This window comes from Haplochromis burtoni, unplaced genomic scaffold (genome assembly GCF_018398535.1).
Source record: "Haplochromis burtoni strain Fernald_Lab_line unplaced genomic scaffold, NCSU_Asbu1 Contig_613, whole genome shotgun sequence".
NCBI classification, from domain to species: Eukaryota; Metazoa; Chordata; class Actinopteri; order Cichliformes; family Cichlidae; genus Haplochromis; species Haplochromis burtoni.
The window spans coordinates 198,034-217,978 of record NW_024582974.1 but is presented as its reverse complement, the minus strand read 5'-3'; the positions used below and the strand labels follow the sequence as shown (position 1 = coordinate 217,978).

The 19,945-nt window shown below is 40.9% G+C and overlaps 1 protein-coding gene across 5 annotated transcripts in view; it reads right to left on the bottom strand.

The window, feature by feature from the left end:
• Positions 1-416: 416 nt before the first annotated feature.
• Positions 417-19,945, bottom strand: part of LOC102303025 (potassium voltage-gated channel subfamily C member 1) — a 98,176-nt gene continuing 78,647 nt past the window's right edge. For 3 of the 5 annotated variants that reach the window (XM_042214809.1, XM_042214808.1, XM_042214810.1), the window contains 2 exons: positions 4,799-7,742; positions 417-834 (listed from right to left, as the gene is read on the bottom strand). In XM_042214809.1, the coding sequence (XP_042070743.1) occupies positions 7,712-7,742 (31 nt within the window). In that variant the 3' untranslated portion in view covers positions 417-834; positions 4,799-7,711. Of the gene's footprint in view, positions 835-4,798; positions 9,713-19,945 lie in introns of all 5 variants that reach the window. The other 2 variants (XM_042214807.1, XM_005948879.2) reach the window with 2 other exon arrangements.

Sequence of the window (19,945 nt, the reverse complement as noted above, 5' to 3'; positions counted from 1 at the left end):
TTCAGTGATGCCTGAAGACAGCCATGTGACCTTATGGCCAGTTTAGTGCCTTTGAGTGTTTCTGTTCATCTCAACTAATGCATCCATCCAAGTGTCTGTAGTCTTTGGGTTACATCATCCGAACTAACATGCTGATGTCTTGCTGAATTTCAAGTCCCCAGATGTTGTCTCGATGCCTCCTGGGAGATTCAGCTAGTATAAAACATAAATGACTGTGTGATGTGCATATAAGTGTGAAAGCTGCTGTTTTTTGATATGTATGAATTGACTTCAGCTTGCTGTTTCTCAGCTGAGATTAACAGGGCAGCCTAGCAGTCGCTGGACATCGTGATAGACTCCCTCACCTTGCATAGTGCTTTGAGTGCCGAAATAATGGATGATTCCTGGGAATCAGTCGCAGTTTATGCAGTCTCTTGAAAAAAAAAAAAGGTAAGTAAAGCAATATGACAACTAAATTACATAAAATTGTGACTAAAACACCGAAGACATCCAGAAGACACGAGGTTTCCACATACAAGACCATCGGGCAGGAAGCCCTCTGGCAGCTCAGCTGAGAGAATCTATGTAGCCATTCGCTCTGGAAATCAGTTCAGAGGATGTGAAATTGTTTGGTCTTCCAAGTTAATATGGCTTACATTTACTAACAGCCACATTCTCCATTAGGTTGCATGTGATGATGGAACTGTGAACACCATTGTTGTTCTTCTCTTTCTCTCTATCTCCCTCCCAGTTTCTACGGTGAATCCCATCAGCAGAGACAGACGAGCAGCAGTTTACAGTTAATAGTTTTCCTCTTCTTGTAGAGGAATGGGTGAGTTTGTTAAAAACTCAGCACTGAAAGGGAAAAAGAAAAGAGAATTTTGTGAGGAGATGAAGTAAATATGTGACACCAGATCTTGGAATAGTCAGTGTGGGGCATCAAAAAGCCTAAAGGCAACAAAATGTGTTAAAGAAAACAATGAAAATGGATGAGCTTTCCTAATCATTTCTTTCAATGTCTTTCTTATGTTTCAGATTTCATGTGGACCAAATATCATTTACTCATTCATTGTAATGATGCTAATGGCTAAGTAATGCTTTCTTTGCTTTTGGGGTATTTTGGCGACACCAGCAGTTCAAACTTATTCCTAAACCTTGAAAAATGGTATCACCATGGTTACAATAAATCCTTGATTGAATTTATATAACTGAATATACACACACAGCAACTACCAGATATAACAGTAAGTATGTAACTGGCAAACCTGGTTTTATGTTAATATGATTGTTGTTAAGAATGAAAGAATTATTGTGGGTTATTGTATTTGTCAATAACAATTAATTTAGTGTATTTAAAGACAAATATCAGTGTCAGAGGAAAAATACAATGATTGCTAAAAAAAGAAAAACGGCATTTATCCTAAACTGATTGGAACAGAAGTTACAAACTAAAGATGTGATTTTAAAATATTTTTCATTGAATTCTGCTGTACTTGCACATATAATAATCCTTTCCAGTCTTTGAGAAAATTTACAAAAATATAGGAGGGGCAGAGAATTACTGGACTAAATTTGACCATTTTCAAAAGTATCACGTTAACAGAATACATCGTGATATGTTTTTCTGTAAAATCTTTTACTTTTGGTGCCTAGTGCAGTTTTCTGATGCAGGGATTTGAGCTGATATTTATATCCATGCTTCTGTTGCTGTTTTGTTTGCTTTCCTACACCACTCCTGTTTTACGATGACTAAAACAAAGAGCAAACTGCTTCTGGGTGATTCTCCCAGACAGCCTCCTGTTGGACCTTTTTTGTAAAAAAAAAAGACCTATAATAATTATTTCTCTAATGTCTTAGTCCAGTAGATGATTACTTACATATTTCAGAAATACAATTTCCCACCTCAGGCATTATTAAGCATTCATTTCTCACTAAACTTCACTTTGACTTCAACCCTAATCCAAACAATCTGAACCATGAGTGATCATGATTTATACATTCTCGGAGAAACAATCAGGGACATTATGATAGTCTTGGGGTTGATGGGATGAGTAATATTTCAATATGATATCAGTTCAGTTACCAAAGAAATATAAGGCTCAGCAACAATGGGAAGGGAATTTATTTGGATCTTTAAGGTTCAATATGTTTTGGATTTTTCTTAAAGTTTTCTCTCTTTTTTAAGTACATGGTTGAGTTTTGCTTTTTCTGGATACATTTTGAATTTAACTCTTTTTAACCCTCCAAAAATTGTCAGTTGTCTTTCCTGTGGAAAACTAAGTACACCCCATGGTTCAGCACCTTTACAACAACTTTCAAGCAGCTGTAACTTAAAGTAATTGCCTTTGTCAGTCTCTCACATTGTTCTCGGGGAACTTTGAACCATGTTTCTTTATGGTGTTGCTTAAGTTTACTTAGGTTTGCAAAACCTTGATTCTTTTCCTTTTCAGCCATTCTGATGTTGGTTTGTTGCACAATCCTATTTGGGCCAAGATTTAGTTATCAGACATAAAAACTTGACTCTAAAATACTTGCTATATACAGTGGGTGGGGCAATTGTTTGATCCCCTGCTGAATGTAAAAGTTTGTTTAAAAAGAAACGGACATTCTCTAATTTCTATGGTCATTTTAATTGATAGAGACAGAATATAGATCACAAATCAAGAAAAACTGCACGACTTATATTTACTTCTTCTTTAACCTCTCCTTTGTTTCCTTGGTTGCCTTGCAACATTTCCCAAACTTAAGATGGGTCTGTACGTGTGCCTTCTTGCAAAGGAGGACCTTGTAAAATATATATCTGCTATGAAATAGGGTAAGCACTTTCTGTGGACAATCTTGTCCCTGACAGGTGATGGAAAGGTTGGAATGAAATAATCTGATTATGTGGATAGTTATGCTTTAGTCACATAAACCGAAAGTAGGAGTATCTGTCATTTGTTTTGATTGATTGATTGATTATAATCTGTTTGCCACAACCACCAACACAACCAATTTCTGGGAGCAAGAACTCTGCCTTGACTGTAGGCGATCAAATATTTATTTCATTCAATGACATACAAATCATGCGGTGTGGTCAGTCTCCACTTTGGTCTGTCGGTCCAAGTGCATCACTTTATGTGATCTGTTCAGATGCAACTTTGCAAACCTAAGCCATACTTGTCTTGATGCATGCTCAATCATCCAGGTAAGGAAATCCCAAAAGGCTGATTCTGTTGACCTGAATGTAGCGTTTTCAGTGGGAGAAACGTTTGGTCACTCATCCAAGTGACTTCTTCTGTGGTCATTGATTGATGGCCTTTGATCAATGAGCTTTGATCAGTGGTTGTTGATCAATGGTCATGCCAATGTGCATATTAATGATCAAGGAACTGACCTTCCAGCCATTGTTCCTTCAGTGGTGCTGGTTTCAGTCATTGTGTAAATGTGCTGTTTATAAGGTTGGGGAAACAGTCAGCCGAGACTGAAGAAGTCACTTGGATGAGTGACGAAATCAACTTTTTGGGCAAAGCCACACACAGCTTTTTCCTGCCAATCATTACACGCCATACTTTAACATTTAATCTAACAGAAGCCTGTGGAGTCCGACATGTATGTCTGTATTTGCAGTTACTAATGTCTTTCCTTTTTGAAATGAACAAACACTTGAATGCTCCAGACCAGCAAATTGAGAACATTTTATAAAGGTGGTCACGCTGTTGACACTGAATCGGATTTGATTAGCAGCACCTGGCTGTTAATTACTACTAAAGCAGAAATCGGTGTACTTAGTTTTTCACATGACTGTATCGTATATCTCTCACTTAAGTCGCTTTTCTCCTTTTCCTTGACTCGGTGTCCCTTTTCAACCTCACACATTCGCTTGGAATTTATTTCTCCATTCTCTGTGGATCTGCATTCCTTTTTGCTCTGTATTGTTTTTGCCCCTGTGCTGCAGATTTTTTAGTGTAGTGTAGTCGCTGTGAGAGTTCCTTTAGCATTACCTATATCTATGTTAGACAATAGAGAAAGATTTGTTTATGTTTGATCTCCAGTGTTGGCTGTAAAAAGTTGTTTGTACATTACGGAAACTGAAACCTGACACATCAACGCAAGGAAATAATAGCCCAAACACACTGAAAAGCAAAGGAGAAAAAAAGATTTCATCACAAAGCTTACAGAGTCCAGCCAACATGCAAGGACACTGATACCACAGCATGAATGTCACACATATTTCTTTCTGTGACCCACATACACACAGATATGTAACAATATGCAGAGGTCTTCGAGGGGACTATTTACACCTCTGATGGAACAAATACTTATACGACAGACAAGGAGCTGAGAGACACTGAGCTCGGAGACTGAAAGTGAAATTGAAGAGATTCAGCGCTCAAAGCAGAGGACTGCAGCCAATCAGGACTGGATTGGAATTCAGACTAAGAACTGAAAGCAGAACATCTCAGCTGATGTGTCCCGCAAAGCACAGACCAGACCTTGGCCAAATAACAGTAGTTTTGGAATTTTTAAAAATGAATCCCACTTTAACCATCAGACATGCAGTGTTTGCCTTATTTATTAATTTGGCCGCAGTTTGGCCAAATGACAAACTATAAGTCACCTGCACCTGTGTGGGATAGAATAAGCCATAGTTAGTGTTCACAAACACTCTTTGACCCAGGTGTGGTGCTCACAAAGGCTATGAAAAAGAAAGATGAGAACAACACAATATAAAAAAACAAAGAAGATAACACGATGTCACACCGAAACACAGTATGTGAGGAAGTACACAGAAGAAGCAAACAGTGCAAGAGAGCAATAGTGAGGGACACATTCTTACATGGAGAAGCGATTTGTGCTTCTTTCTTTCCTCCTCCAACACTTTCTGTGTTGCCCAAACTTTTCCTCCTCCATCTCCTCTCTTTGATGCTGCTCAGCTGACAATCCACTCAGGACACGAGTTTTCAACACATTTGTTCATCTGCATCTGTTTACAACATATCATTACCCTCTTTTTTTATTCTTTTTATTGTCCATTCCTATCTTCATCCTCAGCGAAGTCCACTGTCAGGCCAATAGTTTTTGTTTTTCCAATGCGAAGGTGCTCTAATTTACACGTTTTCCTTTTTGGCTTCAGTTTTCTGGCTTGAAGAATGGATGGATGGTGTCCCATAGAAAGTGAGATACAGTTACTGGGACAGAGAAGAAAGGTGAGGAGAAATACAAGGAGAAGACAGGGAGCACATTCGGAAAAACAAAGCAAGGACAGCAGTTTTGTAGAAGGAACCCTAAAACAGAGCACATGGTATTCACAGAAAACCTTTTTCAGAGTTTTTTTCTAGTCCTTCAGTTTGTCATATCTGAGAAAGCATGGGCGACCAGATACAGATGGGCACAGGTTAAGAGAGCTATACCTGAGTAGATGGAGGAAACGCAGATCACAAACATGACACAAAGAAAAAGCCAGCGACAATTCACATGAAACACTCTTCAAGCTCTAACTTTTGAGCGTTGCTCCAGCAATAATGGTTCTCACTAGGAATTCACAAATCTTGAGACTTTTAAAACGAAGCAATCAAATAGTCTGTGGTTCATCCAGAAAAACAAAGGGCTTCTATACATTACAAGATACAATGAGCTACTTTCCTAAGACCAGTATAAATCTCCATCATTTTTAAAAATTTGTCATCTTGGCTAAATTATATTGATAGGATTCTTGCATGTGTTAGGGTACAGGATTGATTACGACTGACTGTAGATGTGGCCCTTTTGACCAATCACATCCATATATTTATGGATTCTATGACAGGAATGGCTTCATGGACTTTCTTTTCCTCTTTACTGGGAAAAGAAAGAAGGGACATCGGGTCACTGGGACATCAAAAGAAGGAAATTGTTTGTATGCTGCTGAAGGAAAGATGGATAATTAGGAATTGCTCTTTGTTCAGAAGGTGCAGCGAATTATTGCATTACAGAGACGTGTCTTTTGGACATATTACAGTTTACAGAACAGGAAAGGGCAGATGGAAACGACACATGACGTGAACACAAAATTAAGGTGCAAATGAATGAAAAGATGAACGGGGGAAATGAAACAATGATGGAAGAAGCTGGATTTTTTAGCATTAGTTCACAGTTACTGTTACTTTTTTGCATATATCTGATAAGTACACAGCTTTCAGAACACTCTTTGTGAACGGAGAAGCTAAAAAAAGAAGAAAAAGCTACAATTGTTAATGTTTACCTTGTAAGTCTCTCAAGAGTGATAAGAAAGCAGCAGTAGAAGACGTAACCCCTCCCCATCCTGCAAAAATAAACTTTCCCACCCTCGCCCTGCCCTATTACAGTACCTAACTTGGTCTGGTCTGACCAGTATCATCGTAGCATCTAGTCATGCATAATGTCCATCGACCTCTTCCTGCATTCAGAGGTGACCATTTTTTGTGTTGCATGCTTTTGTTAGTGCATATGTAAGTACCTCAACATATACATCCACGCACGTGTGGTAATCTAGACAGTGCCATTAGGCTTGAGACTAAAACGTTATCAAATTAGCATCCTTATTGATTGTGACAGAAACCCATGCAGGTTTATCTACAACTCAAACTTTACATATATACACTGTCACAACAAAAGAAACCAAAGGGGAAAAGTGACAGATGCACTCTGTACAAATGGATGCTGGGAAAAGGAGAGGATGAAATGAGGTGTGTAAATGTGTTCCTGGTTTTCATGAATCCCCCAGTGGACTGAAATATCCACGTTATTCATTACTGCACCACAGAGGGGTTGAGCATCAGGATAAACGGGAACAATAGAAAACCTTGCCTGACATAAAACACATAGAATAGCTACACACTTTGGACAAATCTGTACATCACTTTCTTGCCAACGGCAGCTTGAGCAGTTGTGCCTGAAAAACAGCCAGCAGGTGATAAATGAAGTTAGCTTAGCATAAATATTCAAAACTGGGATGCAGTTAACACCTCTAACAAACCTGAAAATTAACCTGAAAATAATAACAAGCTGTCATCATGTTCCCACACTATATTAGGTAATGAAACTGTGAGTTGTTATTTTCCTTTCCATCTAAGGTAAGCTCAGACTTTCTAGCCATAGCTCCAAACTTAGCAGCCAGACTGTAGACTGCTGCGGCAAGAAAGTAAACATACATTTAAACATAAACAAGATATTTGTTTAAAAAACAAACAAACAAACAAAAACATACATGAGCATTCAAAAATGATGTCTATAAGCAGTGCTCTCACCTTCTGTAACTCACAGTCTGAATGTAAAAAAGTAACAGGAAGGACATACCTCCCAATGTACACTTATTTTGGTGCAATTTTCTAAATACTCTCTGAATTTTAAAGCAAATTTTCATCATTTAGATTTTTCTTTGATGTGTAAACAAATGAAACATTCTATTCTACTTTCTGCTGGGAGAGAAAAAAGGAGAGAGCAAGAGTTGGGCACAGGGGAATCAAAAAGATACAACTTAACCAAATGCACTCAAATAAATTTTTCCACAAAAATCTTCATCAGGAATCAAGAAGAACATGTGAGGGGAGATATGTTCTTCCTTGCTGAATTTATTGGCTTTAGTACAGAGGTAGCTGCAGGTCTGGGCACGCATGCACATAAAAACACTGATGCGGACTTTGTCTAGATTGTGTTTTTCTCTGTCCGTCCTTTGTTTGCTGTCTTCTTCCTGTGTGGTTTTTGGCATCTGCTCTTCTTCTACCATGGGCTGTCACTCCAGTAGCCGTTCACTGTACCTCCCACTGAGCAGCCGCAGCCAAAAACAAAGAAGAGATGGAAGGACAGGAGAAGAAGGGTAGGATGGGGTTCAGGAGTAAAAGACAGGCAAAAACAGGGAAAGAACAAGAAGCGAAATGGGGAGAAAACGAAAAATATTGCCACTGGCCACATTAGAGTCAGTGATAGTAGTGATGGTGCAGCAGCAGTGATGGTGGTGGTCTGGTGAACATAAGCCTAAAGAAAACTGCTTCAAACTCTCAGGTGCAGCTGCAATGTCTGGAGCTTTTATAGATAAATCCATCCAGCTATTTTCCTAAGCATCAGGGGTGCTGCAGTCTTTTCCAGCTGTCACAGGGAGAGAGGCAGGGAATACCCCGGAAAGGTGGCTAGTCTATCGCAGGACATTTTTCCACGTACAGAGAAAGGAAAGAAACAGCTAGTTGGAAGATTTGCTGATTTCTTTCCTTTCTTCCAGTAAGTTCATGTCTTCACTGTAGTCAGGGTTAACCCCTACAAACTAAAAGTCACTGCTTCAATGTGTTTCTTTTTATCTACACATAAACATGAGAGCATGCATTTTGTGGTGATGCAGGGGGACAATCAGCTTACAGTCCTGTCAATTCGTTGACCCCAGTCTGGTGAAAAAACCCCCAAAGAAGCTTTCTTTGTAGTTTTCTTTTTGAAAGTAGTTAACAAAGACAAAGAAACAAGAAAGTGATCATCTCTGATGGCTCAAGCAGATGTAATAAGATCATATGATATGATCAATGATATATTTATATCTATATATGTGTGTGTGTAAAGTTTCAGACCACAGGGAGCACTTATCCCTAGTCCTTGTCCCTGCTGCTTTGTACTTTTAGCTGTGTAAAACTTGACATTCTATAATGTTTGTCCTACATTTATTATGTATAATGAGTTTGTAACTAGCTTTACTGCACAATAGTGCTTGCATGGTTAAATCAGCATAATGTACAATTCTGTTATGGGAAAATACATTATATCTGTACATTATAACTCCTTACTGGTAGGGACAAATGAAAAACCACAGTACTTTGTCCACCATACTAACAGGTCCTTCTATATTAATTACCAGGAAGCAGGAGAAAGGGCACAAGGGCTCAGAAGCTGGTGTTGGAGTTGACATATATGGGAGCCTGTCTCTTTTCGGCTATATTAAATGGTTGATGATGTGTTAGCACATCACCTTCTACAGCAAACATGACTTTCAAATTGAAGTTGCAGAGGAGCTACATTAAGGGGCATTTAAATACAAAATACGTTTGCTTCTAAGTCACTTATAGGCTAGTGTATATTCTTATTCTGGAGTAAAAACACACATGCTGCTGTAATATGTTGGTGTCTGTGTGTCACTGTATGCATTCTTAGGCTTCATATTAGAAGATTTCTAACTCCTCTTAGGTGCCAAGGTTAAAGTGTTGATGTACAAGTGCAGTTGAAGTACAGGCAAGGTGTAGCACAGGAAAACTAGAGGTAAACTAACTCTTCTATTATTCTACTGTAAACTAAACTCTATTCATGTTAGTAAGGCAAATTTGCCACATTTATTTCAGTAAGGTTCAGCTAATCTTTCTTGAAATTATTAAATGGGGCCTCTAGGGGCTCCATGAACTTGCATTTATTGTTGTTTCAGATCAAGAACAAAACACAAGGCATGAATGCAGAATGACAGAGCAGCCTGGAAAAACTGTAATTCCTGTGTGTAGGCTTTTTTTTCCATGCAAAAAAAAAGCAAAAACAAATAATCAGACAAAAAAATCTTTCTAAATGTTACTGTTGCTGCTGTTGTTGTTAAATCTGGTGGCTATCTGTGGGCTATGCTACAAGATTGAAGGGATGGGTGAATGACATCGCCTGAGGCCAGGCGGCTCAAAGGGTTCAAAGGTGGAATTGGTGATGGGAGTGAGGCGCAGCGGGACGCCTGTCATTCCAGAGATGTTATTGAGGCTACGTGACTTCTCATAACCTGTGGCTACATGAGAATGGCATGCACAGGTAAAAGGTTATGAAGGGTCAGTCATAATAAGATATGAAAACATGAGCATTTTTATGATGAGGCAGATAGATGGAATGGTAGAAAATATTGCCAAGATTTATATTAATAAATGTTATGAGAGCATTGCACATCATATATAGAACATATCAACCATTTTTTACAGTGACAAGAATTTGTAAATGAAACAAATAATATATAAAAGGAAAACATCAGAAAATAGGGAACATTTTATAGGCCAAAGGAGGATTTTTGGGAAAACAAAAAAACAGACAGATGAATGGAGAGACAAACAGATGGACAGACAGACACAGACAGACACAGACAAGACAAAACAGGAATATGTGTTACAAAAATTAACTGTCATTGGCCAAAATATCTATACCTACAGAGGGAATCAGTCCAGTGGAAGTAGACAAGGCTCTTTGATGCAAACACAGCATTTGTATATGTGCGCATGCTTTGCAGTACACAGGTGGTAACACATTGTATTCAGGAACAAAAATCACTGCAAGGCTTAGCTGTTTGATGATTTTGGGAAATTCGGAGCAGCTCATTTAGGTAAATCATCTGAAGCTGACCACAATCAATATACATATAGTCCACCACTGTGTTTAAAAACATCTGGATCTCAGTTTCCAGGGGTTTTAGCCAGTCTACTGGCGATAAACTGCTGTTAACAGTGAATCCGTCAGTTAGAGAGAAAGACAGACAGAGGGCAAAATCCTTTGTGAGTTCAGGTTCAAAGTATACTGCTAGTTTTAAGCTGATCTCATCTATGTTGTTTGATGGTTTCTTTTTCAAGTGTGTCTAAACCTTTCTAGCTGAAGTTAATTTTTAATAAATAAAAAAAACATCACAAGCAGTCTGGCAAGTGTGTTGGGTGATGACATGAGATCACATTGGTATGAGTTAGCAATAATGTCTCTGGCCATGAAAATGAGGTTACAGAACTAGATGTTTGCTTTTATGTCTGTAATGAAGTTTCAGATCAAGGTTGGAGTGATCAGCACAAAATTCTCTGGAGCAATCTAAAATAGAAGCTGTGTTGAAAGGAGTTCAGAGGTGTATAAGGAGTAGGCGCACTTCATTTGAATTAATTTAATATTTATGTGGAGAGACATTGAATTTTCACCTCTGTGAATCACCGCCTTACCATGGTGGAGGGTTTTGTGTGATCCCATCTGAGCACATCCTGAAGAAGCTACTTGGCCATGCCCTCTGGTAGGCCGACCACCCAAAGGAGACGCCATAGGGATCGGGTGCATTGTGTCAGGTGGCTAGCTATCGAGGCTGGTTATCAAGGCTGGGACTTCTTCGAGTCTGAGCTAGTGTGTGAGGTATAATGACTAGGTATAGTTGGGCTCAACTCAACGCACAGCTCAGGTTCTGAAAACAGTCTCCTGGAGAGTGGCTGGACTTTGTTCCAGTCTGGAGTTGCCATCGGTGAGAAGCTGTGGAGTTGCTGTACCGGGTGACTTTGTTGTCCTTGTGGGTGACTTAGGTGCTCACATTGGCAATGACAGCGAGACCTGGAGGGACATGACTAGGAGGAATGGCCTCCTAGTCAGGTTTCAGGTGCCTTCACCCGAAACCTGTGCTGATAATGACCCACACCCTTTTTCACACATTGGCTCATGTGACAAGACACATGATCAATAGTGGGTCAATTACTTTCTTAAGGGATAACTTCCACCAGGGCTTAAATACCTTGTTCTCTCCACCATTTTTCTTAGAACAGAAGAAGCTTCTCAGATGAGAGGTGAAACGTCTTCAAGAAACTTAAAGAAGTCCAGACGCTTTTCTTTTCAAGCCCCCTAGACTACCATGACTTGGATGACTGAGAACAGTACAAATAACAGTTTTTAATGAACACCATGTTTGAAAATAAGGATGTCTATAAGGGCACGTGGGACCACAAACCTTAGGTCGCAGGTCAATGATCTCTTTGTAATCTTATCATTGCTTCTGCATTTTGGACACATTAGTTGAAGAGAGGAGCTGATCTGTCAACTTGATCCAACTCTGGTATTGAGTTGGATCAAGTTGTGGGAAAAGATGCTGGAAAGACCCAGAACCTCTAAATGTATTGCAAGCTTTTGCTAGGTGTTCCCAGCTTTAACTCCCACTTCCAGCAGAACTTCAACAGCATTCTGAGGGAGGTTGGGGACATTGAGTCTGCACCTCCATTGCTGAGGCTGCTGGAAGGAGCTGCAGCTGCAAAGTGCCTGTCATGGTGGTAAGCCCGGAAACAGATGGTGGACACAGGAGGTGAAGGACACAATCAAGCTGAAGAAGGAGTCCTATTTAACTTGGTTAGCTTCTGGAACTTCAGAAGCAGCTGATGGGTACCGACAGACCAAGCAGAATGTGGCCTGTGAGGTAGCTGACGCCAAAATTAGGGTATGGGAGGAGTTTGGTGAGTTTGGTGAGGCCATGAAACTGCCTCAAAGGGATTCTGGCAAACCGTCAGATGACTCAGGAGGGGAAAGCAGTGTGCTATTCTTGTGGTTTTTAGTGTGGGTGGGATGTTGCTGACTTCACCTGAGGACATAGTTGGACTGTGGAAGAATACGCCGAGGACCTCCTTAGTCCTACTGACACATCTTCCGTAGAGGAAGCAGAGCCTAGACACGAGGTGGATGATTCATCCATCACAGGTAGCAAGGTCTCTGAGGCAGTTAAACACCAACTTCCTAAAGGTTCTGGATATTGTAGGGCTGTCCCAGTTGACACACCTCTACAACGTTGTGTGGAGATCTGTGGTGCTGCCTCTGGACTAGCAGTTCGGGGCGGGGGTCCCATGTTTAAGAAGGGGTACAAGAGGATGTGCTCCAATACAGGGGGATCACACTCCTTAGCCTCTCTGGAAAGATCTATGCTAGGGTACTGGAGAGGAGAGTTTGGCCGTTAGTCGAATGTCAGATACAGGAGGAAAAAGGTGATTTTAATTGTGTAAGCGGAACACTACACAGAGATTACATCTCTTGGCTGGCCTGGGCAATCTTAACAAGCTGGATGGGGAGTGGGAGGTCTAGGCATCCTGGGTTAGGCAACCAGGCCCAAGATAAGCAGAAAAAATGGATGGATGCATGAATAATGACATTTTGCATATTCTATAGTTCACAATGTTCACTATTATTATTAGTAGTAGTATTGTGAGTTAACGTGTCAATATTTGCAGATGAACTCTAAATATTCCTGACACTGCAAGTAATCAATACACAAGTGGTAGGTAATTTTTTAATATGAATTTTTTTCCTTCTTTTTTTTTGCTTTTACAAAGTAAGTAAACATTATTTCTTTCAGTCCTGTACAATGTTGTTTTGTTTTCTAAACAATCTCGTCTGTGATATGTATTGAGAGTGACATTTAAGTATTAAGAGATACCTGTGATCTCAGGACACACTATGCAAAGGCAGCACTATTTCTAAATTTCTACAGACTCACCACAGGCTCACCGTAGGCTTTGTGTTGGGTCACACAATTCACCTACTTATAACGTAATTGATTATAGTCTGATGTAATCCCACCATACCAATTTTTTAACCCGGCTGGCTGTGTGCGTATGGTCAAAACCATTCTTAATCAACACAGTGGCTTTTCCTCTACTTAAATAAAAGAACAGCGCCACCAAGGAATGAGACAGAGCAATAGTGAAAGAGTATATGGAAGAAGGCTGCAACCCATAAAGGCAATGCTTATAGCAATCACAGCGACCTCCCTGAACAGGCTCCAGTAACCATCATTCACACCTACTGGCTAAAGAAGCTGAGTGCACTCCATGATGAACACATGGTAGAACAAATGAATCAGCTGCTAGTAGATGAGACACCCAGAATGGATAACTGAAGACCGGACAGTCCTGATCCCCAAGGATCCCCAGAAGGGACTGGTCCCATCCAACTACAAGCCAATAACCTGCCTCAGCACCACATGGAAGCGCCTGTCAGGCATCATAGCGACTAAGATGAACAGGCGCATGGCTCAATACATGAGCGGGCCACAGAAAGGAATAGGTATACCAGAAGGGCAAAACACAAGCTGCTGGTAGACAGAACAGTTGCTTGAGACTGCAAGACCAAAATGACCAAGCTATGGCTCAATGCCCCATACCTGAATCCTGGAATGCCTAGAACTATACAAGATCAAGATCCCAAAAGAGTTCATCGGGAGCTCAAAGGGGATGTGGCATACACCACTGGAGACCAACTTCATGCCAGTTGTACAAGTTGAACTGAAGAAGTGTAGTCGGAGGGATTGTTGGAGGGAAGGCAGTCAAAACTGACTGGATTGCACTACCAGAAGGCAACACTGAAGACACTGAGGACAGTGCAGAGGGTCAGACAAGTCTTGAAGAGTCAGCTGAACGGGAAGAACAAGATCTGGGCTATCAACACCTACGCCCTACCGGTGATCAGGCACCTTGCTGGGATTATAAGCTGGCCAAAGGAGGAGATAGAAGCAACTGACATCAATACAAGGAAGCTTCTTACCATTCACCCACCGAGTCCAGCACCCTGAAGCTGTACGCTAAGCGAAAGGAAGGACGCCGGGGACTGGTGAGTGTCAGCACCACAGTCCAGGAGGAGAAAACAGGCATTCTTATGAGTACATCAGAAAGATGGCCACAACTGACCATGTGCTTAGTGAATACCTCAGGCAGCAGCAACCCAAGAAAGAAGAGGGGGAGGATGAGGAGCCACCATGGAAGGACAGGCCCCTGCACGGTATGCACCACTGGCAGATAGAGGAAAGGGCTGACATCCTGAAGTCCTACCAGTGGCTGGACAAATCTGGACTGAAGGACAGTCCAGAGGCACTAATCATGGCAGCACAGGAACATGCTCTGAGTACAACATCCATAGAGGCTGGGGTCTATCACACCACGAAAGACCCCAGTTGCAGGCCGTGTAAGATGTCACTGAAACAATCCAGCACATAACAGCAGGGTGCATACATGGACACCATAACCAAGTGGCCGGCATAGTCTAGAGAAAAGTTTTCTGATCAGATGAACTACCTCCAGGTCTTTTAACTGCTCTTAAAATCACCAGATAAATGATTAAAATATGGAAATCATTGGGTTTTTCAACAAAACAGTCTTCAATCTTATTGAAAATTTGAAGACACACTTAAAAGCTGGGTCCATGCACCCAATTATTGTCTTTTAAGTTATCATTAAAGGGCCAAATGTACCATGACATTCATGCCCATGATGAGTCTATTTGACTTCTGACCAGGTTTTCTGTGAGACATCATATCGACTCCTACAACAAATGTAGTGGGGAAATAATTATTTGAGTCTCCAAATTTGTTAGTTTGCTCACCTACAAAGAAATGCACAGCCCCAGGTTTTTGTGGTAGTTTCATTTTAATGGAGGGAGACAGAAAATCAACTAAAAATCAGTCAGCCAGTTAGTCAATCAATAATCAGTCAGTCGGTAGTCCTGATCTCAACTTGTTATGTGTACTAGGACATCTATCCAGAGCATAGCTGGACTGGCCATCGGGCATACCGGGCATTTGCCCGGTGGGCTGCTGGCGATTTTTTGTTTTTATGGGCCGATGGATTTTTTTTTTTTTAAGGAAGGGTATATATAATGAAAGGTGTTGGATTGGCCAATTGGTCATGATCGACTCTGGGCTGGACCAATTACAGCCGAGGAGGCCGGATGCACCCGCCACCTTGTTTAGCAATCACGTGATTTTCGCGCATTGCATGCCGGGAACTCGTGGCAAAACAATCCAAGTACCGCATCAAACGCAAGCATTTGCAGCACCTCATTCTCCGGTTCCAATACCTTCTTGTTTTTTCTTTGCCGCACAAAAAAGGAATGTACAAAACAAAAGGAGAACAATGCCGGTCCGTACAAAGACAGACTCGACGAAAAGACAAAGAAAAGATACGAGGAAAAAATCAAAGGAGTGAAAGGGTCAGACCCTTACGAGCACACAGAGTGGACAAAAGACGTTAGCGTGCTGCCCAACTTTCACCACGCTCAGATTTATAATCATACGGTTCTTGGAGTGAGTGCATACACTCATGAAGTTTAGTAACTTCAGGTCACTGCAACAAGCCCAGGTACAGTTTACCGACGGATGGGTGCAGGACCTTGAAATGCACCGTGTAGAACGAAAGACCATCGTACTAACAAAGGTAAGTTTACCAGTCTCACAAATCGTCGTCATAAATACACATTCGTTAACCGTTTATTAATATAACCTTTGAGCTCAACGGTAATTAATTAGTAGTGGAAATAATTTCTGGTAGCATCACAGAAATGTAGCAGTGACAATAATACTGTATGCTGTAATCGTACTGGGCAATTAGTGATACAAAACAACTGTTTTATCCTGTGAATAAAAGTATATGTTTTTGTCAATGTACCATAATAACAGAAGCGAAACGCAATATTGTGTCAGGACAATTCACTATTTATGCACAATAAATAAAGGAGCATAGCGCGACAATTTCTGTTCAGCGCCAGACTTGCTTGTAACCTATATCACCAATTATGTTATGAAAAATGACGTATTAACTACTACAAAACTCTGACCTTTGTGGGAATGCTTGGAGCAGACTAACCTGTGAGCTGGAGTGTTCTGGGACGTTATATTTGGTATATCCAGACCATCCGTCGGCTCTTACTTCGGAAACATGGCTTAAAAAATTTCTCTTCAACGACGTAATCCGATAAAAAAAAAAAACGATCTCTTTACCCGTCGGCTTCCCGTGGCTGTCATGCGACCGGCTATTGCAGTTAATAATACAACAGCTTCTTGCCATTTTTTGGGTTTCTTTTTATCGCTGTGTAACTGAGTTCAATTGAAAGCCTGCGTGCGCTAGTACCTCTTGCCACAAGTTCCCAGAATCCTTTGCGGTTTTACCCCTGAATGACGTCACATTTTCAATCTTTATCCTGGTGGGCCGGTCTCTAGTCAAAATGCCCGGGCCGATTTTTTGTCCCAGTCCAGCCTTGCTCCAGAGAATGAATTCCTTCCATTCCAGTTTCTCCACGCTATGTGCAAGGCCAAAGACCTATCAAAGGACGTCAGCGACAACATGTATGTGGGACATGCACAAGGCTGGGATGGCTTACAAGACCATCAGCAAGAAGCTTAGTGCAATGATGACAACTGTTAGTGCATTCAGAAATTCAGAAGTGGATAAAATATAAAGTGAATCGATCACCCTTAGTCTCAAGCTCCATGGAAAATCTTGCTTCAGGGGGTTAGGATGATCATAAGAAAGGTGGAGGTTTCATGTTAATGAACCAGCTTCCAGTTTGGATTCAGGAGACAGACACTATCTCTACTTTCAAGATTAGGCTTAAAACTTTCCTTTTTGCTAAAGCATATAGTTAGGGCTGGACCAGGTGACCCTGAATCCTCCCTTAGTTATGCTGCAATAGATGTAGGCTGCCGGGGGATTCCCATGATGCATTGAGTTTTTCCTTTCCAGTCACCTTTCTCACTCACTATGTATTAACAGACCTCTCTGCATTGAATCATATCTGTTATTAACCTCTGTCTCTCTTCCACAGCATGTCTTTATCCTGTCTTCCTTCTCTCACCCCAACCGGTCGCAGCAGATGGCCGCCCCTCCCTGAGCCTGGTTCTGCTGGAGGTTTCTTCCTGTTAAAAGGGAGTTTTTCCTTCCCACTGTCGCCAAAGTGCTTGCTCATAGGGGGTCATATGATTGTTGGGTTTTTCTCTGTATCTATGAAGCGCCTTGAGGCGACTTTTGTTGTGATTTGGCGCTATATAAATAAAATTGAATTGAATTGAATTGAATCTGAAGGCAACTGGGACCACAGTCACCATGAACACCACTAGTAACACACTAAGCTCTGATGGACTGAAATCTTGCTGCCAGAACACTGAAATTGGTTTGAATTGGCCTTGTAGAATGACAATGACCCAAGACATACTTCGAAGATGAAGAAAAAAGTAAAGGACTAGAGAAGAAGCATATTCAGGTCATTAAGTGGTCTAGTCATTCTCTAGAACTCAATTCTAGAGAGATGGCTGACACTTCAGGTTCAAGTGGCAGTCAAGAAATCTAAAGGATATAGAGAGTTGCTTTCAAACTAAAAGAAATGCCTTACCACTGCCAACGAAGGTACTAAATCATCAAGTACATAGTTATGTTTTGCTTGGGGATTAAATATCTATTTCACTTAGTGGTATGCAAATAAATTTCTAACTTTTATATAATGAGTTTTTTGCTGGATTTTTGGTTGACATTCTGTCCATTAAAATGAGACTATTCATGTCTAAGTGACCAAAATTCAATATTCAACAAGAGATCAAATAATTATTTCACCTCCCTCTAAAACAGCAGCACTGCTCCTCTCATACACAAAGGAGCAACAGAGAACTGAATAACTGGAATCAATAACCTAAAGCGACCTGTAATTGCCTCAAGGCGACTCTTGTTGTGATTTGGTGCTATATAATTGATTTAAATGGCTTTCTAATAAAGATAGCTATCATAAGATTGTTCTTTTTTGTCTTCTGTTTTACAAATGATTCTGATCATGAGCAGCAGTGTGTATGACCAAAATCTGACCTACAGGGAGTGCAGAATTATTAGGCAAATGAGTATTTTGTCCACATCATCCCCTTCATGCATGTCTGTGGGGTGTGGTCTAATGACATCAACACCCTATATCAGGTGTGCATAATTATTAGGCAACGTCCTTTCCTTTGGCAAAATGGGTCAAAAGAAGGACTTGACAGGCTCAGAAAAGTCAAAAATAGTGAGATATCTTGCAGAGGGATGCAGCAGTCTCAAAATTGCAAAGCTTCTGAAGCGTGATCATCGAACAATCAAGCGTTTCATTCAAAATAGTCAACAGGGTCACAAGAAGCGTGTGGAAAAACCAAGGCGCAAAATAACTGCCCATGAACTGAGAAAAGTCAAGCGTGCAGCTGCCAAGATGCCACTTGCCACCAGTTTGGCCATATTTCAGAGCTGCAACATCACTGGAGTGCCCAAAAGCACAAGGTGTGCAATACTCAGAGACATGGCCAAGGTAAGAAAGGCTGAAAGACGACCACCACTGAACAAGACACACAAGCTGAAACGTCAAGACTGGGCCAAGAAATATCTCAAGACTGGTTTTTCTAAGGTTTTATGGACTGATGAAATGAGAGTGAGTCTTGATGGGCCAGATGGATGGGCCCGTGGCTGGATTGGTAAAGGGCAGAGAGCTCCAGTCCGACTCAGACGCCAGCAAGGTGGAGGTGGAGTACTGGTTTGGGCTGGTATCATCAAAGATGAGCTTGTGGGGCCTTTTTGGGTTGAGGATGGAGTGAAGCTCAACTCCCAGTCCTACTGCCAGTTTCTGGAAGACACCTTCTTCAAGCCGTGGTACAGGAAGAAGTCTGCATCCTTGAAGAAAAACATGATTTTCATGCAGGACAATGCTCCATCACACGCGTCCAAGTACTCCACAGCGTGGCTGGCAAGAAAGGGTATAAAAGAAGAAAAACTAATGACATGGCCTCCTTGTTCACCTGATCTGAACCCCATTGAGAACCTGTGGTCCATCATCAAATGTGAGATTTACAAGGAGGGAACACAGTACACCTCTCTGAACAGTGTCTGGGAGGCTGTGGTTGCTGCTGCACGCAATGTTGATGGTGAACAGATCAAAACACTGACAGAATCCATGGATGGCAGGCTTTTGAGTGTCCTTGCAAAGAAAGGTGGCTATATTGGTCGCTGATTTGTTTTTGTTTTGTTTTTGAATGTCAGAAATGTATATTTGTGAATGTGGAGATGTTATATTGGTTTCACTGGTAAAAATAAATAATTGAAATGGGTATATATTTGTTTTTGTTAAGTTGCCTAATAATTATGCACAGTAACAGTCACCTGCACACACAGATATCCCCCTAAAATAGCTAAAACTAAAAACTACTTCCACAAACATTCAGCTTTGATATTAATGAGTTTTTTGGGTTCATTGAGAACATGGTTGTTGTTCAATAATAAAATTATTCCTCAAAAATACAACTTGCCTAATAATTCTGCACTCCCTCTCTTAATAGAAGAAGAAAGGCAAAATCTATTGTTGCTTATGTGAGTAGTTTTTAAGACAAAGAATTTTAAGACAATCAAAATTCAGTGCCAGCTTCTACCATAGCACTCATATAGCACAGGCTAGCTGAAAGATGCTGAGCCTCCATAATGAGAGTCTA